This window comes from Lemur catta, chromosome 10 (assembly GCF_020740605.2).
Source record: "Lemur catta isolate mLemCat1 chromosome 10, mLemCat1.pri, whole genome shotgun sequence".
NCBI classification, from domain to species: domain Eukaryota; kingdom Metazoa; phylum Chordata; class Mammalia; order Primates; family Lemuridae; genus Lemur; species Lemur catta.
Window position 1 is genome coordinate 344,027 of NC_059137.1, and position 26,019 is coordinate 370,045.

The following is a 26,019-nucleotide window of genomic DNA, read 5'->3' on the forward strand; positions in this document are numbered from 1 at the left end:
TTTTTTCTTTTGTTGCTCATGATTTTGGGGTCAAACCTAAGAATCCACTGCCAATTTTGAAGTCTTGAAGATTTAGCCCCTATGCATTCTTCTAATAGATTCCTGGTTTTCACTCTTCTATTTAGCTCTTTGATTGATTAATTTTGTATATGGAGTGAGGTAAGGGTCCAACTTCATTCTTTTGCATGTGGCTATCCAATTTCCTCCATATTATTTGTTGAAGAGACTAGCCTCTCCCCACTGAATTGTCACTGAAAGAAAGATAATTTTCCCCCACTGGCACCTTGGTCAAAAATCAATTGACCATAGATGCTTGGGTTTATTTCTGGACGTCCAATTCTATTCCACTGGCCTAAATGTCTAGCTGCCAGCACACACAGTTTTGATCACTGTAGCTTTGCAGTGAGTTATGGAATAGGGAGATGTGGTTCCTACAACTTCTTTTTCAAGATTGTTTTAGCTATTTGAGTGCTCCTTGCAATTCCATAGGAATTTGAGGATCTGCTTTTCCATTTCTGCAAAAAGGCCACTGGGATTTTGATAGGGATCGCATTTAATCTAAACATTGCTTGAAGAAGTATCACCATCTTAACAATATAAAATCTTCCAATCCATGCACATGGGATGACTTTCCATTTAATTAGATCTTAACTGCTTTTCATCAGTGTACTGTAGTTTCCATTGCACAAGTCTTTCGTCTCCTTATTTATTTACTCCTAGCTATTTTATTTTTTTGGGTGTCATTGGAAATAAAATTATTTTCTTAATTTCCTTTTCAGAGGAAATTCACTGCTGGTGAATATAAACACCACTGATTTTTGTGTGTTGATTTTGTACCCTGCAACTATGCTGGATTTGTTTATTAGCTCTAGTAGCATTTTTGTGTCTGTGTGTATTCTTTGGGATCATCAATATGCAAAATCATATCATCTGCAAATAGAAAGAGTTTTCTTCTTCCTTTCTAATTTGGATGCCTTTTATTTCTTTTTCTTGTCTGACTGCTCTGGCTAGAACGTCCATCATAATGCTGAATACCTGTAGTGCACTCCTGTCTTGTTCTGGATCTTTGGGGGGAACCTTCAGTCTTTCACCGCTGAGTATAATGTTAGTTGTGGGTTTTTCATAAAAACCCTTTATCATGTTAAAGAAGTTTCCATCTATTCCTAGTTTGCTAAGTGTGCTTTTTTTTTTTTAATCATGAAAGGGTGTTGAATTTTGTTAAATGTTTTTTCTCCATCTATTGAAACAGTGGGGTTTTTTTCCTCATTCAACTAATGGCCTGTATTACATTGATCAATTTTCTTATGTTGAACCACCCTTGCATTCCTGGGATAAATTCCATTTGGTTATGGTGTATAATCCTTTTAATGTGTCCTTGGAATTGATTTGCTAGTATTTTCTTGAGAGTTTTTGCATCAATATACATAAGGGATATTAGTCTGCAGTTTTCTTTTATTGTGACATGTTTGGCCTTAGTATTAGGGTAACGAGGGCCTCAGAGAATGTGCTAGGAAGTGCTTCCTCCTATTCTATATTTTGGGAAGAGTCTGAGTATTAACTCTTTTTTTATTCTTTTTTTTTTTTACTGCGGCAAAATATACATAACAAAAAATTTACCATTTTAGTCATTTTTAAGTGTAGAAGTCACTGGCATTAAGTATATTCACACTGTTGTGCAACCATGACCACCCTCCACCACCAGAACTTTTTTTCATCTTCCCAAACTGAAAATCTGTACCCATTAAACACTAATTCTCCACCCCCTCCCCCATCCCCTGGCAACCACACTTCCTGTCTCTGTGATTTCTTCATTGCAATAATAATAACACCATCGTAGGACTGCCTGACTCAGCAATTGTCAGCAGGCTGTCATCACCAACTTCACCTCCTGTTACTCCATCAGTGCCCCTCTATTCCAACCAAGGTAACCAAATCCCCACCTAACTTAGTCCTGCCACCCACCCCCAAATCATAATTCCACTTTTGCCACTTCGCTTTTGTCAGACCAAACTAGTCCCAGGTGTTTCTAAGTGTGAGTCACTCAGCAGGCGCTCCCAGCCCTGATCCCTTCTCTGCGTCAGGTAAGGAAAAGACACCAGGGTCAGTCGAGAGCCATGAGGGAGGACATGGGGACAACACACAAAGGACAGTGGCCACAAAACACCCACTTCTCTGGAGAAGAATGACAGCTAAACCCAGGGAGTGCTGGCCCTGTGGCTGGTGTGACAACGTGGCTTCCTGCGGAGCCCCATCGCTGCGGCCAGGTGCGTGGTGAGGCCAGGCTGGGGGGCTGGCTCCTGCAGCACCAGACGTCTGTGGACAGTAGAGAGATCGATGTCTCCGCTGCCCACAGGACAGTGATTTTCTAAAAGGTCCACCCTCCTTGCTGCCCACTAGGGGTCTTCTGAGAGAGACCAGGGATCCAGAGATGATCCCAACATGCAAATCCCTTCCTTGGTTTCTGGCAACTAGTGACACACAGTTCCGTAGATTTTTCTTTATTTCTCTCTCTACACATAAGCTCACCTGTCTCAAGCGCACACCACTGTCAACCAACCCAACCTCTACTGCACCCTCCAAAGCTCACATTCCATCATCAGAAACCCTATGTCTCTATCTTCCTGAATACCCCCAATTCCTCTCACTGGATCTGGAATAGCTAAGAGGATGGATGTCCCCCTCTACCCTCTAAAAGTCTGCCCTTTGACGCCATCTACTAACCTTCCCCTCCTTCCACAGATACTGAGCACCTGGCTGGCTATTTTTGCCTCCACTTCTACTCTTGCCATCTTGTTGCTTTCAAGACCCACTGAGACAGGTCACCACTGCTGGCCATTCCAATCCCGAATCTTCTCCCACTGTCGGCTCAGCTCCTTGTTCCTGTGACTCATACTACACATGGCTGTCACCAACGACTGCCAGTAACGTCACCACCATGCCTCCTAAGGCTTAACTTCACACAGCCCACTCTGCCCACGTCACCTATCCTTCCAGCTCACTTCCTCAAGTCCTGCATCCCCAAACCTCTTGTCCTCGTGAGAACCTCTACTCCAACAGCCTTGCCCTCAACCGCCCTCTGCCCCCACCTCCCTCTGTCCCCAGCTTTGACCCCACATGCAACACTATAACCACACTCTTACAGACACCCACTCTCCTTCCTTGCACTTGTCTGGGAAACCCCAAATCTGGATAATCTGCATCAGCACCCACGGTATTGATGAGCAAATGTGGCTACAGAAAGGCACCAACGGGGCTGGCAGGTCCCAAGCGAGAGTTGTGACCGTGACTCTGGAGTGCCCCCCTCTGCACTGCCCCTGCTGGGAGCAGCTGTGTGTCCCTGCTGTGCCCCTCACCACTCAGCACCCCTTGAACTCACTGTGACAGGGCTGTGCTCCCCGCCACGCCAGTGCGGACGGCGCTCGCCAAGCGCACCCTCGGCCTCCACGGTTTCAAGTCCAGTCTGGGGTCTCAGTCGTCACCTCACTTTCCCTTCCAGTGACATTGCACATGGTTGATGACTCCATCCCACCCCACCCCCCGGAGGTAATTTCTCCGCTTCGCTCGGGGGCACTGCCCTCTCCTGGTTCTCCACCCCCTCACTGACTGCTCCTTCCTGTCTCCCAGACGCTCACATGGCAGAAGGTTTGGCCTTCCTCTCAATTCCCGCTCTTTCCCTATGTCAGCGTTCCTCAGAGTTTAGCTCACACAGAACCACCTTGAGAGCTTGTTAGAACTCAAAGACTGCTGGATCCATCTCCCAGAGATCCTGATACAGTAGCCGGGGGGGGGCGGAACTCGGGGAGATGCATGTCTAACAAGCACTCAGGTGATGCTCAGGCCACAGGTCACCGGGCTACGCTTCGCACAGCAGAGTCCCGGAGAACATCATCACCCCACAAATACGCCAAGCACCAGTGACAGCTCATTGACATCTCCAGCCCAGAGTTCTACCAGGCATCTATATTCTCTCTATCCCCAACCTAAACTCAGGCCTGCAGCTCCCCAATCTTCCCATCTCAGAGGAAGAACCACTCATCCCATCACCCCAAAACCCCAGGACATGGCTTTTCTCTCCTCCCTCACGCCCATATCCAATCATCAATCACATCAGCTCTCCCTTTAAAACGCAGCCCAATCTCAGCTAATTCGCTGACCTCCCCCTTCTCGAGGCCACGGCTGCCCACAAGCGTCTTCCTACTCACTCCACAGGCCCCTCCTCCCCATCTGCACAGAGCCAAGGTCAGGCTGTGGAACACCATGTCACAGCTGTGCTCAAAGGCTCCAGAGGCTTCCGCTGACCTGGAATAAGATCCACGCTCCTGGGAGCTGGCCTGCCTGCCGCTCCGACCTGACCCCGCTGCGTTCCCGGGCTCTCCCCCAGGCACGCGGGCTGGAGTGCTGCCTCTTCATGTCCTACCAGCACAGGGATGTCTTCCTGCAAGCTCGAGACTAAGGGACAACTGCCCCTGAGATGTCAACCCGACCACAGAAGCTGAGGCGGGGGCCACGGGAGCTCGTTGCTGCGGGTCCACTATCTCCCAGGACCAGTTCACGGTGCAGGAGACGAGGGGCCCCAGCATGAACTGGGCTGGGTGGACGTGGCGCAGAGGCCGGGACTCACCAGGAAGGAGCACAGGAAGATGAAGGAGACGAAGTAGAAGTAGGCGAAGTCGCTCCCGCACTCACTGGCGCTGGCCCGCTCGTCACAGGCCCGGTTGCTGAGACAATCCAGCATGATCTCGTGCCAGGCTTCCCCTGTGGCACTCCTGGGGACAACGGCAGAGCCGTGAGCCCAGCCCACAGGGGAAGGCGGGGAAGGGGAGGCTCCCGCTTCACCCAGGGCCCTAGCCAGCCGGGAGTCGGGGAGCCCAGTCCTGAGGAGAGCCGGGCCAAGCACACTCCGTTCGGGGCTCCTTCCCACGGAGCCCCACAGGTGCCAGGCCTGGGCAGCAGGTGGCTGTTGCTTCGAAAGAACCCTCTGGCATTAGATTTCCAAACTGGTCGTTCACTGAGAAAGCACCAGCTACTGAGAATGATCTGCTACAGTGAGCTCTCCTTTGTGGACACAATGTGCCCCAGGTGGACTCTTTTTTTTTTTTTTTTTTTTTTTTTTTTTTGAGACAGAGTCTCACTCTGTTGCCCGGGCCAGAGTGCTGTGGCATCAGCCTCGCTCACAGCAACCTCAGACTCCTGGGCTCAAGCGATCCTCCTGCCTCAGCCTCGCGAGTAGCTGGGACTACAGGCATGCGCCACCATGCCCCGCTAATTTTTTGTGTATATATTTTTAGTTGTCCATATAATTTCTTGCTATTTTTAGTAGAGACGGGGTCTCGCTCTTGCTCAGGCTGGTCTCAAACTCCTGACCTCAAGCAATCCACCCGCCTCGGCCTCCCAGAGTGCTAGGATGACAGGCGTGAGCCACCGCGCCCGGCCCCAGGTGGACTCTTGACCTCCTCCCAAACACGTGCCGTCCCCGTCTTTTCCATTTCAAGAAATGGCGACTCTGCCCCTCCTGTTGCTCAGGCCAAAAGCACTGGAATCCTCGCTCCTCTCTTTCCACATCCTGTTTCTCAGCTCATCCGCCTCCAAAAAACACCCAGACTCACCACTTCTCACCACCCTGGGCCAAGCAATGGTGACCTTCCTGGAGGTGCAACAGCTCCTAACTGATCTTCTTGCTCCACCCTACGTGGAAGCCCAGTGGGTCCACTAGACACAGGTCCAGTCACGTCGCTTCTCTGAAAACCCTCAGTGACTCCCCTCCTCACCACAAAAGTCAAAATTCACAGGAATGCCACAGCCCCGTGCGACCTGCAGGCCACTCCTTCCCTGACTTCACTCCCTACCTGGGTCCCTGCTCAGTCCACTCCAGCCACACCAACCCCACTGCTCCCTGAGGATGCCTCGCCCTGGGCAGCCAAGCTGGGGCACTCTCCTACTTGGACTTTGCTCCTGGACACACAGCCAGCACCAGAGGTTTACAGGGTGCAGCTGGGTCAGAGCTCTGGGTCCCCACCTGTGCATCCATGCCTGGCCAGCCCCAGGCGGAAGCCGGGCCCACTCCACACCGACGACGGCCGGGAAGAGGCCCTGCCAGGCAGCCGCTTCACCTGTGCCGGGCCTGACTGAGGGTGCTCCCATGGGACACAAAGCTCAGAGAGGAACAGAAATCTGTGAGACCAAAGGCTTAAAACTACGTCAGACTTCACAGGTTTGCCTCAAATTCTTTCTGGCCCAAAGCAGAATATTAATAAATGAAGAAATAAAATTAATGTAACAGCTAAAGCCCAGAGAAACAACACTATTTGGGAAAAGTGTAAGCCTGAGGCCGCGTGCTCATCTTATGCAAGAGTCAGAAAATTCTCTCCAGGCAGCTCGGCAGAGCAGGCCTGGGTCCGAGCTGCCCTGTCTGCAGAGGACCGCGAGGGGCCCCGGGCCTCTCTGCACACGGGCAGGCTGTGCCGGGGGCCCAGGGCGGCCTAGCAGCAGCTGGACGAGTTTGCATCCGTGAACAGAAGTGGTGAAGCCTCAAGAGGGAGCCTCAAGGCAATGAAATGTCTCCACCATGAATTCCTAAACGAGCTCTTTTCTCCTGTGCTGGGGGCAGGTGTGGTAAAACGAGGGAGACTCGGAGGCAGAGATGCACAGTCACCCCTCCCCTCTGCCCACAAGGCCACTCTCAAACCAGGATGGTCAGCGGGGCCTGGCCCGCAAGGGTACGCCAGGCCTGGGAACAGCAGCTGGCGCTGCCCATCCTGGCAAGGGGGCTCTGGAGGGCCCAAAGCTTAGACCATGGGCCCCCCGGCCCCCCAGTGTCTGCCTGCTGCTTGGCTCAGCTGCATCCAGTAGCTGAAGGATGGTAGCAGGTAAAGGTGTGTTCAGACCAGCAGTTCTGGCCAGTTGGGATCCTTGGGCCACCAAGTAGCTACAAACTCTGTCCCCCTGCAGCCTGTGTCCTTGATCCCACCAATCTCTGCGACCAATAAGGCAGCCGGGTGGAGAGTTTGAGGCCAGCACGTCAAGAGAGACCCTGCTGGGCACCTTCGGTCCTCCCAGACCTCCCAGACTGCAGCCTCCCTGGAGCCCTTCAGCTGCCGCCAGGGAGCAGAGACAAGGCCGCGGAGGCCAGCCTGGCCCTGCTCCCAGGGCAAGCACCGAGAGCCCTTTGGAAACGATACGCAGAGAGAGGAGAACTGGAAAGGCCCGCCGAGGGGAGGCCGGTGCGACTTCGCGGTTGGAGGGGGATGTCCCCACGGGCTGGCACCCACACTCCTCTACCCTGAGTGAAGGAGCCCCCGGTGGAAGAGAGAATGTCGGCCTGGGCTGACCAGCAACACACCTGAACAGCAGCATCAAGGCTTGCAGAAAGGTCTGGAAGTTGTTGTGCCGGTTGATGCTAGTATCGTCATCCAGGGCAATGTTTCCAAATACCTGAAACGGAGAGGAGCAAGGGCACGCTGGCACCGCGGGGTCTCTGGGAGCCGCGGCAGGCAGACCGAGCAAGAGGGGGTGTGTGTGCAGCGACAGGGACCCTACAAGGGACAGGAGGCTGCCCTCCCCTGGAGAGCTCCCACCAAGCGTAGACAGCCTCCCAGTAACTGAACACACTGCTCGGCGTGTGCGGCTTTGCCTCTGAGCCTGTCCAGAGGCACAAGTCCGAACCACTGCTGATGGTAGGAACGCGGCCCGGAGCCAAGTTGCAGCTAAGCTCTGCTGCATGTAAGACAGGAAGCGGTTTCAAGCTTCCTCTCTCACCAATGATTCCAAAGCAGTAATTATGCTGGTCACAGCCCTGATAGGTCACGGAAAAATTTCTTTTGAAACTTCCGTGCAAATCCATTTTAATTGATTTTTTTCAGCATGAGAAATAGAAACGGGTGAATAACTGCACTTAGCCTAAAACTCATGAGCTGCCTCACATCCACAAAGGTCAGCAGCACGCATGCTCTTACACATGCACAGACCAAAGCAGGAAACAATACATATTTAAAACAGCATCAGAGCTCAGCAAACTGTAAAACAAGAGAACTCTTCAATCCCTAAACAGAGTTAGAAAGGCAGTTTTCAGCTACCTTTGAGACACTGGCCCCACCCGCCAACTGCAAATTACCATTTGGGTCTGTCTCCCACCCTTAACGTCGGAAAGTGGTCAGAGGCCAAGGATTTAACCAGGACGCTGCTGGACGCCGTTTCAATGTTTTTTCCCAAATACCTGACAAAGTGCTCTTTGGCAAAATAAAGAAACTCTAAATTATGCAAGCTAAATTTGTCGAGCACAAAGATGCGACAGGACCCTGCCCACACTCTCAGGCAGTTTTCCTCAACAGCACGTGACCTCCCGTCCAGGGTCGGGGCGTCCTTCAGAAACGCCTCCAGACTGACCAGCCACCACTCTGCAGGCCACGCGGCATGAAGCAGATGTGCTCAAACACGCGCCACCACGTGGGCCGGCACCCGGCCCAGCACCTGGCCCAGCACCCAGCCCAGCATGGCCCCAGCACCCGGCCCAGCACCTGGCCCAGCATGGCCCCAGCACCCGGCCCAGCACCCGGCCCAGCATGGCCCCAGCCCCTGGCCCAGCGTGGCCTCAGCACCCGGCCCAGCACCCAGCCCAGCACCCGGCCCAGCACCCGGCCCAGCATGACCCCAGCACCCGGCCCAGCACCCGGCCCAGCATGGCCCCAGCACCCGGCCCAGCACCCGGCCCAGCACCCAGTCCAGCATGGCCCCAGCACCCGGCCCAGCACCTGGCCCAGCATGGCCCCAGCACCCGGCCCAGCACCCAGCCCAGTACCCAACCCAGCATGGCCCCAGCACCCGGCCCAGCACCTGGCCCAGCATGGCCCCAGCACCTGGCCCCAGCACCCGGCCCAGCACCCAGCCCAGCACCCGGCCCAGCATGGCCCCAGCACCTGGCCCCAGCACCCAGCCCAGCACCCAGCCCAGCATGGCCCCAGCACCCGGCCCAGCATGGCCCCAGCACCCGGCCCAGCACCCGGCCCAGCATGGCCCCAGCACCCGGCCCAGCACCCGGCCCAGCATGGCCCCAGCACCCGGCCCAGCATGGCCCCAGCACCCGGCCCAGCACCCAGCCCAGCGTGGCCCCAGCACCCGGCCCAGCGTGGCCCCAGCACCCGGCCCAGCACCCAGCCCAGCATGGCCCCAGCACCCGGCCCAGCGTGGCCCCAGCACCCGGCCCAGCACCCAGCTCAGCACCCAGCCCAGCGCAGCCCCAGCACCCGGCCCAGCATGGCCCCAGCCCCTGGCCCGGCACCCAGCCCAGCGCGTCCCCGGCACCCTGACATCGTAGCCTGAACAGCCACCCAGCCCAAGAGCACGGCAGTGGGTCCCCCGGGACAGACGCAGCAGACACAGGGCTGCCCCTCACCAGCAGGACCCTGGGCACGTGGCCCAGCCTCATCTTTCTGAGGATGAAGTCAGCTCACTAATGCGACAACAGCATCTTGCTCATAGTTAAGGTCCACTAAGTGTGACAGCCACGACTCAGGCCCTCCTGGCCCAGTGGACGGGAGCCCCGTGTCCACCCTCCGGCCCGCTGGCGAGCACCCACCTGCATCCCGATGATGGCATAGATGAAGAAGAGCATGGCGATGAGCAGACACACGTAGGGCAAGGCCTGCGGAGACCCGGACACGTCAGCCCCTGGGCCACAGACCTCAGCGGACCCGGCTCCACCCACTGACCACCAAGCGACCGCCCCAGTTTTCCCACCTGTAAATTGGGATCATGAAACCCACCTCCGGGTTCCTGTGAGCACTAACAAGGTAATCTACGGGTAACCTCGCGTGTCTTTCTAGACCGTGACGGGACAGCAGGCCCCCACGGGACGGACACAGCCTGCTCCCTCCCAGCCACCCCCAGCGCGAGGGGGCTGGGGGCAGGGAAAGGAAGAGGAGGGACAGCACCAGGGACGCCACCCCCCGCCCCAGCAGCCCCACCTCACCTTGAAGGACTGGACAAAGGTCCACAGCAGGATGCGGATGGTGTAGCCCTGGCGGAGCAGCTTGATGAGCCGCGCCGCGCGGAAGAGGCGGAGAAAGCTGAGGTTGATGAAGTTGTTCTGCAGGGAAGGAGGGTTGCCCTCTGACCGCGGGAAATCACCCCCAGGCAAGCTGCTCCCACCCCAAAACCTCTTCCCAAGCCCCCGTGGCCCTGAAGAGAAAGTGGTTGAAAAGAGAGCTTAAAAGAAAAAGTCTCTGTTCCACAGTCTAAGCAGCAATCGGCCACCAGAAAACCTTCCAACAGTAAAGCTTGACCTTGCAGGTCACGTCTCATGCAGCAAATCAGAGAAAACTCCCTTTGCTCTAAGACCCTTCCCACCAGCAGCAGTGAGGGGCGGAGAGGAAAGTTCTCCCCGGCAGCTCCCTGCTGCCAGGTGGAGCTGGGAGGAGGCCACTTGTGGCTGGGCCTCCCACAGAGACCCTCTGCAGGACACACCCCTCGGGGACCCCCGCCCAGGCCTGGGCGTGCCAGCGAAGCCCCTGACTGCCTGTGGCCCCAGCCAGGACCCAGCAGAGGAGCAAACGCTCCCTCCGGGCCGCCCCAGGCGTTTGCAGACAGGTCTGGGAAGGTGCGGATGTGGTTGTTCGCGGCGAGGGTCACAGACACCACCTCGGCAGCCTCAGTCCGGCAGGTCTCTACTCGGGAGCCAGGACATCTAGTGCAGCCCCTCGAGCACAAACGCACCGGAAACACCCAGACTCCACACTCTGCCTGCGAGTGAGGCTGCCACCGTGGACCACAGGCACACCCCGCCCACAGAGGCACGGCCCTGCGGGTGTGTCCGTGGACAGACGGGCGTGTCTGTGGGCCAGGCGGCCCTCCGCCCTCTGTCTACTTAGAGACCAGGAGCCCACACAGTGTGACAGCAGCTCCTGCCATTTTGGTACTTTTAAATGTGCAAGCAGCTCAGGCTCAGACAAGACACGCTTATGTTGTCAGATTCAGCCATCAGACAGAGAGAGGAGAACACGGATGTGGAATGAGACAGCAGGAGGGCGGGTGCAAGCTCGGGGCGGGGGGAGCCTGGGCAGAGGGGGTGTCCGACTCCCTGGGGCCAGCGTCTCGCCCAAAATGCAGGAGCGGGGGGGCCTCACTCTGACTTCCAGGGACACCCCTGCCTTGTCTGCGCCCCGCTCTCAGGGCAAGTTTCTTTGGTTCCCACCAGGATGGCCAGACTCTGGACCTTGCATGGACGGGCTCTCAGGCAGGACGCTGGAGCCGTGGGAGCAGAACTGCTGGGAGCCACACCTGGAGGGGTCGGCGGGCACGAGGAGGGCCGACTGTGGTCCGAATCAGGAGAAAGGCAGACGCAGACCTTCCGGCTGAGACCCCAAAGGCTACGCAGGAGTGCCTGCACCCCTAACCCGGTGTGCCCAGGAAAGGAAGCCTCAGTGGTGGACAACATGCCAAGGACGACCCACTCACCACTCTGGGCGTGGCGGACCCACAGCCGAGCCGTGGGCACAGGGTGGGAGGGGACGCTGCCTCAGTCTCAGGACGTCCTTACACGAGGCAGCAAGGCAGAGCTGGGGGCTGGGGGCTCCCACTTTGAAACCACCTGCCCAGCGGGTCTGGAGGGGCAGGGACTGGGACACACGGCACCTGCCCAGCTCCGAGCCAGGTATACTCAGGGGGAATAAAGTGCCCAGATGAGAAAGCAGGGCCGGAAAGCAACAGGGCAGGCGAAAAGGCGAGTGCAGAGTGAGTTCACCCAGACTGCCTGACGCAGGAGGGCAGAACCTGGCCACAGCCATTCCCGGCTCTGAGACCCAGGCCCCCCCACCCCTGGCTTCTCTCTGGGGCTCCAGTGGGCGCTCAGGAGAGGGCGGGGGTAGCGACCGACAGGCGGCCCTACAGAGCTGTGAAGACAGATGGTGGCGACAGCCAGAGATGCCCAAGCACAGCGTGGCGGCAGGCACCATGCCAAGCACATGCAGGCCAGCAGGGGTAGCCGACACATGCCGGCCAGCTGCGGCTGGGCAACGGCACTGTCACCTCTGGCCTCGGCCACTCCTGGAGGTGGACGTGGCCCAGCCCGGCCTCCTGGAGTCCGTGGTTTCTGAGGCACCAGGGGCAGCTACCCCGCTTCAAGGCCAGGCCCTGCCTTGCTGCCACCTGAGTCAGGAAAGGTCTGGAGCATCCCAAAGCCGATCGTCTTGCCCCTCGGTGTGGCTGTTGACTCTCGGGGGGCACAATGGTCCCTAACTTTCTCCTCAGCTTTCTCATCCACGAAATAGAGACGTTAGGGACACCCATACCCAGGTGGCGAGGATAACGGAGAAGGTGCCCAGCTGCCCCCAGACCCTGCATCCAAGCCCACCTCAGCCTCCGGCCAGACCCACAGGAGAGCGAGGGCTCGTCCTGGGCGCCAGCTGAGCCGCGGCCCAGACCACGGACGCCGGCCACGCACCAAGCTGGCGGGGACAAGGTCCAGGCTCCGTGAACACGCTGCTCTCTGCTCTTTCCCTCTAACGGGGGCTGGCGACTAAGGAAAGGAAAGTGTGCACAGACACACGCGTGATGCCCAGGTGGCCACGTGTGCTGTGAGACACAGGACGGGCAGCCCAGGCGGGGACGGGCTCTCCCACAGGTGGCTGTGCAGAGGCCTGGCTGGCGTCCCCGGGCACTGCTGCAGGGACACATGGCTTTCTCTCAAACTCAACCTCCTCTGCTCCAGGGGTGGGGCCCTGTGTCACAAACATCCCCTTTCAGCTAAAGGAATCTCAACCATCTGCTACTTTAGATAAATTTCCACAGTCTCAGCCGAGGTGGAGGCTGCTGCCAAACACCTCTGCTCCTTCCCAAACTTCCCAGATCTGGAAGGAGGCCCGGGGCACCCGCACTCTGCAGGAGCAGCCGCCCGGGGGCTGACGCAAGTCCACGGTGCGAGAAGGGGGGGGGGCCTGGGCTGTCGCTTCCCGGGACAGAGCCCTTCCTTCCACTCAGGCCCTACAAGACCCTTCTGAATCACGAAGACAAAATCTCTACACCCTCCTCCGAGCCTGTGCTGCAGGCCTGGGCCCTGAGGACGGGTCTGTCCAGGACGGATGCTACCAGGCACCCACAGACCCCACCCAGGGAAGCCGAACCATCCTCGTCTGCTGGCATGAGGTGGGCAGAAGGGGGATGGTGGTGCCCCAGAAACCACGGCTCACGGGCATCGGGACCAAACTCACATCCTGCAAAATCCCCCAAGTCTGGGCCAGTCCCGCAGGCACCTACCCAGCACCCACTCCAGATACCCCGACCTCCCGCCTTGGCCAGATGCCAGGGTCCGACAGCTCCTGGGAGGCCCCCCGAGGCCCCTGCGGACCCCTGGAGCTGGGGAGAGTGCACAGGAGGCCAGAGGTGAGGGGTGCCGCCGAATCCAACCGCACGCCTCAGAGGGCAGGGGTCAAGGGGTCAGAGTCCCCGGGAACAGGGCAGGGAGCAGAGCAAGCACAGTGAGGGGCTTTAAGAACTGTTTAAAGTCACGAAACCAACCGTTTCCTATATGTGATGTTTTCATGGAGGGACATTTGCGTGTTATTTACAGGTTGGGGTGGTTTGAGCAGCAGGCGCACAACATACAGACGGAGACATGGGTTTCGCATTGTATGTTGGTTGGATGGCGTGAGTCAGCAGGTAGGTGAAGGTGAATCAAGAACAAAAACAGAAAACAAAAGAGAAAATGAGTCATCAACACAAGCAAAAACTCAAACTCTGAATACTTAACTAGAAAATTTTAGGATTTTAGCAAACTGCATATTTTTCTTAAAACGTATCAAATCAAAACACGTTTTGAAATCTGTAGGTTATGCAGACAGGGCGGCATTCGTTTGCATTCTTGTTGTGATGCAAATCCAGAGATGACGCACAGACACTTATTTGTTTATTTCCAGGCAAAGAAATCAATGTCAGTTTCATGTGTGCGGAACCTTCTCTCGGGGTGCCCTTGCTAAGACTCTATTTTGATTCTTAAGTTGGGGATGGGAACTGACACTCATATTTTTGCCTAAGGAAAAAAAGTGCATTCACAAAGTAAACATATGAAGTGGCTCCAGATGAAACGCAAACAAACACACAAACAAACAAGAGACCACCCATCTCCACGATGGCTTCCCTTGGTCTGTTCTCCTCCAGGCAGGACAGGAAGAGGACTCCAGCTCCAAGAGCAAGGGGTGACGGGGAACAGCTGAGCTCTCAAACCAGCAGCTTCTCCGTCCCGCCACCCCTGCTGGGCATCGGGGGCTGACGGTGGCTGTGTGACACAGCCACAGGCAGCCCCGGCCCTGGCTGAGCAGCAGCTGGGGGAAGGACGCTGGGTCACTTCAGCTGCTGCTCTGCAGGAGGCTCCGTCCCCCGCGGGGCCTCTTGGGCTGGGCATCTGCTCCCCCCACACCCGATGTGAGTCGGGCACCCCCACCCGCAGCCTCTTCTCGACGCCCTCTCCGTGCCCGGAGCCTGGGCCCCTCCCTTGGAAAGGGGGTGCAGGGCCCCCCGGAGCTGTGTCCTTGCGGAGGGAGCTCAACATTGGGGTCACTTTATCTGGGTGAGTAAAGATTTGTCTCCAAGGAGGCGGCCTGGGAATCAGAAACGCAGCCACAGAGCCTTGGGCGACATGGGCACAGCGGAGCAGCAGCCACCCAGGAAGTTCCTTCCACGCCACCAAGGGCTGGCAGAACAAAACAATCTCAGTTTTTATGTTTAAATGGCAGGTTTTGGCTTTCTTGCCTGGATTACTCATATCATTAACTTTTTTTCTTTGTTTTAAACTGAGACTGGGTCTGGCTCTTGCTGGCTGGAGTGCAGCGGCGTCACCGTAGCTCACTGCAGCCTCCACCTCCTGGGCGCAAGTGAAACCATTCACTTTGTAAAGCCATAAAACTTACCACATCAATAAGAATATAAATGTTTTGACAAAAGATAAATATCCACACATTCATCACCCCGCTTAATAAACAGGACGTCACCGTCACTTCTGAAGCCCCTCCTGAGGATGTCTCCCCCCGTCTGTTTCTTGTTAACGATCACTTGTCTTTTAGTTTTGCCAAAAACTCTCCAAACGCGTTGCGTGCTTGCCTGCTGTTGGCCTGTACTGGGGTCCGGCTGCACGTAGGTGTCTGGACTTGCGCACACTGGTGCTCTGACGGTGAGCGGCTTGAGCAGCATCCACGCTGACGTGGTCGGAAAGGGGGGCTCGCGTGCTAACACCCTCAGAGCCATGTCCCTGCCGTGGGGAGCTCAGTGCCGTGTCGTTCATGCACCTTCCCCGCATCAGTACACCTCACAGCCGGCCCGGCCACTGCTAACAGGCACCTGCTACCAGGGAGGCTGCTCCCATAAACGTCCGTGTGAAAATGCATCTGGGGTCTTCCGTGCGGACACCCCCAGGACCTGTACCTCCAGCCCCTTCTGCCGACTCCACTCAGCCCTCCGTCCCCAAGCAGCGGCGTGTCCCTCCCCAGCCTCACCCAGGCTCACGGACCTGACCTCTCTCCTGTGCTCATCGTCCCCAACCCGACGTCCCTGGCCCGGGCCTCTCCTCCTGCTCCAGGCCACCTGTCCGACTGCCTGACCTGCAGTTCCTCTGCGAAGTCTAATGGGCCACGCAGACGTCACGTGTCACATGGCTTCCTGACCTCCTCCAGCAAACCTGCCCCACTGCGCTCTGCCCCTGTTTGCGTCTGTGGTGGTCCACGTGCTCAGGCCACGCGGGGCCACACCGTTCCTGCCCCGGCTCTTATGCCCACGTGCAGCCTGTCAGCAGCTGCCTTCAAACCACACCCGGAACATGGCAGCTTCTCACCAGTCCCGGGGTGGTGGCCACGCCCTGTGACACCCACGTCCCTCGGGCCTCGCTCCAGCGTCCAGCACCCCACTGCCGGCGTCCCCCTCTGTTCCCGAGGCCTTTCCCAGGCCAGGCCGGATGTGCCAGAGGTCAACCCCGGCTCCCTGCCACTTGGCGGGTAACTGAGGCGCACATCCCACGCCGGCTCAGAGTCCCTCGGGAGGACCGAGCCCCGTGGAAAACACACCTTTCGCTGGCAGACTCCCTGCATCTGTGCCCCTCGTGTTTCCGGGACTGCCCTGCAAATGACTTGCACCGAATTCTTGTCCCAGGGGCTGCTTCTGAAAACCCCTGAAGAAGAGGGTCCGGAAGGGTCCGAATGCCTCGTCTGGGCCCCGTACCGTGTTCCCAGCAGAGCAGCCGGACCACGTCACCCCTCTTCACAAAACCCGACAAACCCTCCTATCTCACTCAAAATAAAAGCCGGAGTCGAACTTCGACTGCAAGACCTTCTGTGCACACCCCCGCCCTCGGCCCTCGGCCGCGACATCAGCCCTTGCTCACCCTGGTCAGCCACGTGCCCCCCGGTCACCCCTCACAGGCAGGCACAGTGCAGCCATGACCAACAGAAACTCCTAACTTTCTAGATTTTTTTTCCAGTCATGGCTGGTGCTTTATTTTACTTAACAAATCAGCCCCAAGGTCCTAAAGAAAACCTCCTGTACTTTCTTCTAAGAGTTTTAAAGTTTTGCCTCTTTCCATCATTCATCCATCTGAAATAGATTTCTTTTGTGAATGGTGCGGACCAAGATCCAATTTCTGGTTTTCTCCACATTGATCTTCAATTAACACCCACACCGATTGTTGAGTCACTAAACTGTCTCCCCACCAAACCACACCCAATCTCTACACACACGCGAGTCTTGTTTCTATCCCCTGGACGCTTCCGCAGCTACTCCCGGGCCAGCACCGCAAGGTCGTAATTATCACAGCTTCGTAATGAATCTTATCGTTGGCAGGAACGGCCTCCCTCCCACGGCCTCCCTCCCACGCCACCCGGCCACATCTCAGCCACCTCCTTAAGTAATCTTGACCCCTGGGGTCTTTGCTCTTTCTTACAAACTCACAAGCAGCTCGTAAAGTTCCAAAACAAATAAACAAGAACACTGGTACTGTTATTGGGATTGCATTGAATCTGCAGATCAATTTAGGGGAAATCAATAATTCTATGAAACTGACACTAAGTAACATGATACGTAACTCCATTTATTTGTCTTCTTTAATGTCTTTCAATACAGTTCAGTAACTTTTTACATAAAGATCTTGTACACAGATTTTGTTAGGTTTATTGTCAGGATTGCCGACATTGTAAATAAATGCAATTGGCTTGCTTGAGTACTCTTATATTCAGCAATCTTGCTAAACACTCTAATTAGCCTTAGATTATTCTAGGTTTCATGCATACATAATAATGTTATCTGTGTATAATGACGGTTTTTCTTATTTCTTTCCTAATCCTGACATATTGTATTTATCTTGTCTTAATTCAGTAAGTACTCACTGAATGCCCACCAGTGTCTGACAGGCACTGTTCTAAGCTCTGGGAATACAGCAGGAAACAAAACAGACAAAACCTCTGCCCTCGTGAAATGAAATTCTATTTCTTGAACTGGCTAGGCCCCGAAGTTCAATGCTGAAAATAAGTACTGTTAAGAAGAATCATTGTCTTTTGCTAATTTTAAAGGGAATTCTTTCTAAATTGTACCATGATACATGATGCTTGCACAGGATTTGTTTTGTAGATACTCTTTATCAAGTTAGTAATTCCTAGGTTGCTAGTGACTTTCACCATGAATAAAATTTGAATTTTATTGAATGTCTTCCCTGCATCCGTGAGGTGGTCACATCAATATTCTCCTGTATTCTGTTAACGTAAATTGCAGTAATAGATTTTCTGATGTTGAATCTTGCATTCCTGAAATAAATCTTCTATTTTCTGTGCACTGTTGGACTTGATTTGCTTATAGATTGTTCACAGTTTTGCATCACTCATTAACGAGTGTGGATTATGATCTTCCTTTCTCATATTCTTTTTAAAAGTTTTGGTGCCAAGATTATACCAGCCTAATTAGTTAGAGAATGTTCATTCTTTTTTATTCTCCAGAAGAATTTAAGTTTAGGAAGATCTTTCCTTGTATTTTAGGTAGAAAACTAATGTACAAGACCATTAGAATCTGGTGTTTTCTTTGTGGGAATATTGTTTATTGACTCAACTTCTTTAGTGCATTTTTCCCCCACAGAGATAAGGTCTTGCTCTGTCGCCCGGGCTGGAGTGCAGTGCTGTGATGATAGCTCACTACAGCCTCAAACACCTGGGCTTAACGATTCTCCATCTCAGCCTCCCAGGTCTCTGGGATTACAGGCCCACACCACCACACATAGCTAATTGTTTTTAAAAAAATTTTTTGTAGAGATGGGGTCTTGCTGTGTTGCCCAAGCTGGTCTTGAACCCCTGAGCTCAAGTGATCCTCCCACCTCAGCTTCCCAAAGTGCCAGGATTACAGGCGTGAGCCACCACACCTGGCCCTTTCGTGCTTTAATAAGAACTACTGAGGGTTTTTATCTCTTCTGTCAGATTTGGTCTTTCATATTTTTCTAATAATTTATCCATTCATCTAAGTTTCCCAATGTCTTGGCATAAGCTGTTCAAAACATGCGGCCAGTTCTTAATCTCTTCTGTGTCTTTCCCGCGCCTTATAGTGTTTATTTGGACTTTTTCCCTCTTTGTTTAATCTGGCCAGAGGTTTGTCAATTTTTAAGTCTTTAAAGAAACAAGTTTAGACTTTATCAATTCTCCCGTGTCTTTGTTTTTACTTTTCACAATTTCTACTCTATGTTTTCTTCCTGTCATTCAGTTTATTCTAATGTTCTTTTTCTAACTTGTTAGATGCTTAACGCATTCATTTTCACACTTTGTGCTTTTTCTAATGTAAGTACTTAAGGCTGTAAATTTCTTTCCAGATACTGATTTAGCTGTATCCCATGAGTTTCAATGCACAGTATTTTCATTATTTTTCAGTTCGATGTATTTTCTAATTTCCATTATTTCATTTTTTACCCATGACTTATTCAGAAGTGTCTTTCCTCAAAAGTACAGCAAGCATCGGCAGTGTTGCAGCCACTCTCCCTCTGACCTCTGCACACGCTTTCACCACAGCACGTGTCTCCTGCTGCGGGGACCCCCACGGGCTGCGGGGACCCCACGGGCTGCGGGGGATGTGCACAGCTCGCCTATGGCACCCACGCTGCCCCCAGACCCCCTGCAGGATGGAGCCAAACGACGCCCCCTTCCTTACGCAGCTGCCGCCTCACAGTTCCTGCAAACACCTCCTGACAAATCACACTTGCATCACGGGTGCTGGTCCTTAGACAGCCGGCACCAGAGGGGGTTCCTTGGACGCTGACCCTCAGGACAGGGCCTGGGGGTGGCTCACTGGCCAGACTCTCCTCTGTGGGGGCGAGTGGGGTGATACGAATTCACTGCACACGGTAGCATTAAAACTACCGATTCCCTTATCTTAGTGACTGTCTATGGGGCTAGACAGGGGTGCCATGATGACACTGCACAACTTCACTGACACGCACAGGATACAGGGACGGCCATGGTAGGACTGTGGAGCTAGTGGGCCTTGGCTAGGTGCCGCCAATTGCTCTGAAAATACAAAGTATAAGTGCACACTGGCAGCTAGCAGCTCCAGTGCAGCACGGACGTGGTGCATGTTGCGGACTGTGCTGCAGGAGCAGCCGGGACTCGAGGGCAGGCGCAAGGCTACAGAGGGTCAGCAAGCCCTCTCACGGCGGGGTCAGCACCCTGATGCAGAAGGAGACGGCACACCAGCGGGGGCCCCAAACACGGAACTCAGAGCTCCCCATCCCGCCGAACCTCCTGGGCCCACGGAAGGTCTCACTGTGGCCTGAACGGCTGCAACAGTCTCGGCCCCCTGGGTGCCTGCAGGAGGGCAGCTGCCCGCGAGCCCCATCCCAGCGCCCTCCTGGCCACCGGACCAGTAATCGGGTTTCCATGTGGCCTGACTGGGGAAGCAGCAGCCCTGCTGAGTGAGAAAAACGGCCTCTCAGCAAAGGGGCTGCAGGCTGTGACGAGGACACCCGGCAGGAACAAGGCGGCTGAGCCTGGGCGTGTGCCGGGAGGGGCCGGGCGAGGAGGCGGGGTGCAGGCAGGATAAAGGAGAACTCTTTTTACATTGGGAGCATTCTCCCACAACTCAGGATTCCACGCCCCGGCAAGGGCACCTGGACCAGCCCCGCCAGGCTGCTGGGATGGCGGCTCCCAGAGCTTTGAAAGAACCACGGCCCACGTCAGACGAGGGGGTGCCAGAGACTGCCTGGCACACGTGGAGTTCGGGTCAAAAGACTCAAGAGGGTGAACACGCTAGAAAGGAGAAAGGGTCCTCATGTGAGATCACGTCCCCACCAGCCACGGGGCCCTCCAAGACGACAGCACCACGGAGGCTTCCTGGAGGAGGGCGGTGGCATCACTGGGGTCAGGGAGGAGTGGGCGGGAGGAGCCTCCGCCGGCAGGCGCTGACAGGCAGCAAGGCCAGAGTGGCAGGCAAGAGCCTGGAGCCGGCAGAACGCGGCTTTCCCGGGGCGAGGTGGAGGGGCAGCCAGCAAGGACGCAGCCACGTACGCCCACGCGGATACATGAGTGCATCTGACGCTGGCCACTGCGACAGACAAACACGACCCCTTGCCCAGCTTCTCAACCAGACTCAGTTTTCAGACCCAGAGAACAGACCTTAAAAGAGACGCTGGGCCCTGCTGCAGAAGGGTCTTGCAACCAAGAGGGAATCTACGCAGCAGTCACTTTCCCTGTTCCTCCCCAAAGAGACCGAATTCATCTGACAAACCGTACACTAGAGAAAGAAGAATCCCTGGATATTCCGAAGGCTGCTGGATACAAGGTCCAAGCTAGCCCTGACGCCGGGGCCTCACATCCCATCGTGGCCCGTGTTATAGCGACGCATACAGAGGCTGGGTCACGACGAATCCCTGGTCTAGGCCCACCTCAGGGGCTCCAGGGTGCCCAAAGACACAGCTGGTGTTCGTCTGCCGAGTCCCAAGGATTTATTCAGGGACAGATATGCTCAGTGACTGGCATAACACGCCACACTGGCTCCAGGACGTGTGGGTTAAAGGACGCAATGACAGGAAAGACCAAGTGCAAGAAGTCCTGACGCTGACACCCCCCGGCCAAAACAGTCCATCAGCACTGTGTCCTGTGCAGAATGGGAGGTTGGTGCCACGTCAAGGACCCGACGGACATGGGGGTGCTGGGCCCCAGAGCACCCCCATTTACTCTCCAGGATGACTGGTGCAAGAAAACCGGACCATGACGGGTAACAGGGGACTGCCCCAAACAAGCCGAGCTTCGGAGTCTGGTGCTGTGGGAGATTTGGCATCGTGAGAACAGATCTCTCAGCCTGCGGCACCTGGAGCTCAGCCCCTGACCCGGTGACCACCACCTTTCAGTGCTCACTGCTGAGGGGGTCAGAAGCAGTCTGCACGCAGCACAGACATTCACGGTCCCGCCCTGCATCCCGACAGACACTCACGGTCCCGCCCCGCGTCCCGGCAGACACTCACGGTCCCGCCCTGCGTCCCGGCAGACACTCACGGTCCCGCCCTGCGTCCCGACATGTCCAGCGGGACTCAGATCACCCGGTGTTCTCCGGAACACCATGCTGGGCCGCTGTATGGATGGCATGTCACTTCGCTCAGATGCCCTGAGAGGTCACACGTGCTCCAGGGCACAGGTAATAAACCAGAGACTCCCGGGCCTTGCACGTCAGTGAAGGTTTTCGGAGTCCAGTGGTCGGGGCTGTGCCAGGACTCGGGCTCAAAGGAAAGAGACAGGGTAGTGACTGCCCCTCACACTCCCCCTGCTGACAGGCTTCCTTGGGCTTTGGAGACAGCATATACCACCTAGGAAATCTTGCTGTGGCTCACAAAGTTGCCCAGTTTGGGAGGTTTCAGTGCAAGAGGGGCTCCCTAGCAGACCCCTGCTGTGGTGCCCGTGGCCCGGCAGCCCCCACGGGGCCAGGAGTTTATGTGGGAGATACAGACACCGTGCGAAGCCGCTAAAAGGCACCTGTGGAAAGGCCAGTGCAGACATCGGCATTATAGAGCCAGCCCTGCCTTCTACGGAGGAGAACCACCACCGAGAGGGGCCACTCCCACCTGCTGGCACCCGAGTGTCATCGCAAGACATCAGTGTCCGTGACGTCGAAGCCTCTCCCCACAGTGGTGCTGTCACCACAAGCCCGGTGAGCACGGAAGCGGCACCTCTAGGACCGAGCCCAGCACGTGAGGGGGCTCCGCACACAGCAGCGGCCCAGTCCCTCCTGACGCGCGCCTCAGCTGTGCCAGTGGCTTCCTCCGCTCGCCCCCGCCGTCACCGCGTGGGGGGTCCCCTACCACTCGGAGGAAAAACCCGAACCTGGTTTGTGCGTGGGCTGCCTCAGGGCGCGGGCACAGGCCTCACTGGAGCCCCGCGCAGGGACGGCCCGAAGCAGTGGCGAGGCGGAGCTCTGGGCGGGGCGCCAGCCGGACACCGTGTGGAGAAACGGGCTGCCCGTGCCGAGGGCGGCAGGACCAGGCGGGGCCAGAGTCTGGCCAGAGCTCTGCAGGGAACACGGTCTGGGCAGGAGCCACACGGGGCCTTGGGAACGCACAGCGTCAGACCCCCGTGAGCACACTAATGCCCACCAGCGAGCGGCACGGCTGCGAGGCTCGGGATGAGCCAACCCGCAGGTGCCAGCCAGGTTCTGTCCTTACAGCCCAGTGTCCACACAGCAGGCCACGAACGTAGTGGCCGTGACAGCTGAGAACCTCCACGTAAGCCTGATCTCGCCGTGGCCACCAATGACCCGACACCAGGTCTCCACAGGCTACCACGCCTTGAGGCGTCACCTACCCACTTGGTGGGACTGGAACATCTTTGCCGGGAAAGGGCAGTGATCAGTCCCAACTGGGCCCCAGGTGTGGCTCTGCCTCTCCAGGTGCGGCGCGCTGGCCTGTGCGGGTGTCCGGGGCCCAGCACCAGCGACCTGCCCACAGGGACCGACTCCCTGCAACACCAGCCCGGAGCCAGCGAAGGGGAGCATGAGTGGCCGGTGACCACAGGGTCCACTGGCACATCACAGTCACTCAGGGGTGCTGGCCTGACACGACGCTGAAAGGCACAGATAAGGTGCCAGCGTGGTGACGTGCCCCATGGGCTTGGGGTGCCACACGTCAAGACGAACCAGTGGCTAACAGAGGGTGCTGGGAGCCCAGTCAGTAAAACGCAGGGATCCAGGAAAGGGGGAGATTGGATGGGGCCCTCTGACCATCACTCCAGAGACCCAGTGTGGACTCCGTGCTCATCTTCCCCAGAATCCAGAGTCCCTGGTTCAAAGGGGTGGAGAAAGCTTCCTTCAGGGGACACCAAAGGCCATGGTGGCCACTTGGTCACCTGGGGCTTCTCATGCCAGAGACCAGCAGACAGTGCACAGAGATCCCGCCCTGGCTGTGACGACTGTGCAGGGCTGAGCTGCCACTGCACGGGGGCACCGGGGCCTTCCTAGACGCTCTCGTGACCAGTCCTGACTGTGACTGGACTGTCACAGCAAGCAGAGCTGAACAAAGGACTGGAAGCACGGGCTTGGCCCGTGCAGGGGCGAAGGTCTGTGTCAGCTCACCGGGCCGTTAGCCAGAGCAGCAAAGGACTGGCCACAGGTCAGGGGCTCCCGAGAGGGGGCGGGGGGACGAGATGACGAACGTCAGCTCCACCTGGACCGCCCGGCAGTGGGAGCTCCGATCTGCTCCCAGAGGCTGTGCCCAGCAGCAGCTGAAGGACGAGCGAGGTGACCCGTGTGAGGTGGGAGCAGCGCTGAGTGGCACTAGGCAAAGCCCTGGGACCGCAGGGCAGTCCTGTAGTAGTGACAGCCTGGAGCTCCTCAGCCCCAACGGCTTGGGCTGCTGCAGCCGCCGCACCTGCACCTGGCGCACACCGCAGATGGAGGGAGTCTGAGGAAGAGCCCCAGGCGCGGCCCTCAGCCTAGCTCAGCCTAGCGCAGGGCAGAGGGTGCGGAGGCAAAAGCTCTGCCGCTCCTTCCCCTGCAGGGCGGCTCTGAGGTGTGGCCCACCCTGCGTCCAGCGGCCCCTGGGAGCCGACTCGAGTCAGCCCTGGGGCCTTGGCTGGGAGGCAGCATTGCTGGTGCCTCCTCCTCCACCCTGTCCACTTCCCCCAACCCTGCCAGCTTTCCCAGGGGCTCTGCGTAAGAAGTGACTTTTATGTGAATCCTCTTTTCAGCGTCTGTTTCTAGAGAATTCAACCTATGACCAAACAGATGAGATTTTCTGCTATTTATTTGCAACTTAATGCATCTACTCAAAGAATGTTGTTTTATGACTCAGATTCTTTGAAATTTGTTGAGACAAGTTGATGTCCCAGCACTGGTCAATTTTCAGATATAATCCACATGTTCTATAAGAGTATCTCCAGATACATACATACATATACGTAAACCTGACATTTTAAACTACAAACTCCCACTGGTTTCCGTGTGTGTGTCTGATACCAGGTTGGGAGATACACACACATCGGACACTCCGGTCAGCTGCTGCCACGGAGCCCTGGGGCATCCTCAGGACACCAGCCTGGAAGACCTTTGAGAACCACTTTCTCACTCAAGAAAGGATGTTTGCCAAGACAACACCCAGCCTCCTTTGTCCAGGGGCTCCCGGGGGGGCCTGGCGGTGCCCCGAGGGGACATGCTCTGGAAGGAAACCCCTGCGGGGCCCTGCCGGGGGGACAGGAAACACTACTTACCGCAATCTCTGTTACTAAAATATCAGTAATACTTCCCAACACAGTGACAAAGTCAAAGACATTCCAGGCATCTCTGAAATAGTTCTAGAGAAAAAGAAGGGCAGTTAGTGCACGTGGCTGGCGAGGGCTTTGCTGGGCAGGAGGTGTGTGTGGTGGCCTAGTCAAGAGAGGGGTGAGGGTGACCGACTCTTAGCACAGGGCAGATGGGCCACCCCTGGTGGCCCAGCACAAGGCCAGTGACAGGCAGACACCACAGCCAGGCATGTGCACGCCTGTGGGCAGAACCAAGAGCCACGTGTCCAGAGGGGACGAGCCCAGCCCCGCCTGCCTCCCATGACCCGGGCTGGGGACAGAGCTCAGGCCGCTGCGGGTGTCGGAGCAGCCCCTTCCCAAGGGCCCCCGCAGTGCCACACGTGCTCTGGGCGTTCAGAGAATTCGCAGCACCCACTGGGAGCCCCCCAGGGTTGCCCTACAGAGAGGAAGCCAGAACGCAGGCCACCGAAAGGCAGAGAGGGGACCGAGGCACGTACCAGCACCCCAAAGGCGATGATCTTCAGCACGCACTCCATGGAGAACATGGACGTGAACACGATGTTGAGGCACTTCAGCATCAGCTCGTACTCGTAGGGGGCGTCATAGAACTGCCCGGGGAACAGTGCGGTTGGCCACAGGCTCGGCAGCCCTGAGACTCCTGCCTGGGACCGCTCCACCCCCCTGTGCTAGCACGGGGGGCAGACAGAGCTCCACGCCTGCCAGGCCTGGGACACCCCTCCCTGCTGTCCCCCTGCGTCCTCCCAGAACCTGCTCACTGTCCTGACCCCTGGGCGACAGAGGGCAGCAGGACCCCACGGGTACCCTGTGCTGGCCAGACGCAAGGCACCGCAGCGCGGGCAGGAAGCAGGCTGCCTCTTCACCCCACCTCGGAGTCAGCTCACGCCCCCCGCCAGGTGCAGGCCCGAGCTGGGCCCCACGCACCTTCATCATCAACACCGCCGTGTTCAGGGCTATCATGGCCATGATGAAGTACTCGAAGGGCGGGGAGACCACAAAAGTCCACGTCTTATACTGGAACGACTGCTGGTTTTGGGGCATGTACCGCGTCAGGGGTTTGGCGCTGATGGCAAAGTCAATGCAAGCCCTCTGCAGGGGGGAAGGAAGCACCGAGAGGTCCGAGGGGGCACAGCACACCTGGCTCACCTGGGCTGCACAAGAGCCTGACGGGAGGTAGACCGAGGCAGGGCAGGCCTCTCCGAGCTGGTCCGACTGACAGAACGTGGGCTCTGTCTGCGTGAGGAGGGAGGGCCGGGCCTGCACGCAGACAGCGGCAGCCAAA

At 56.7% G+C, this 26,019-nt stretch overlaps 1 protein-coding gene across 2 annotated transcripts in view; it reads right to left on the reverse strand.

Annotated features, from left to right (window-relative positions):
* The window catches only part of CACNA1B (calcium voltage-gated channel subunit alpha1 B), a 186,213-nt gene that overhangs the window by 25,078 nt on the left and 135,116 nt on the right, over nt 1-26,019 (reverse strand). For both annotated transcript variants that reach the window (XM_045563173.1, XM_045563174.1), the window contains exons 29-36: nt 25,662-25,826; nt 25,217-25,327; nt 24,687-24,770; nt 13,507-13,512; nt 9,965-10,081; nt 9,572-9,637; nt 7,340-7,431; nt 4,622-4,766 (exon numbers count right to left, since the gene is read on the reverse strand). In XM_045563173.1, the coding sequence (XP_045419129.1) occupies nt 4,622-4,766; nt 7,340-7,431; nt 9,572-9,637; nt 9,965-10,081; nt 13,507-13,512; nt 24,687-24,770; nt 25,217-25,327; nt 25,662-25,826 (786 nt within the window). The remainder of the gene's footprint in view (nt 1-4,621; nt 4,767-7,339; nt 7,432-9,571; nt 9,638-9,964; nt 10,082-13,506; nt 13,513-24,686; nt 24,771-25,216; nt 25,328-25,661; nt 25,827-26,019) is intronic.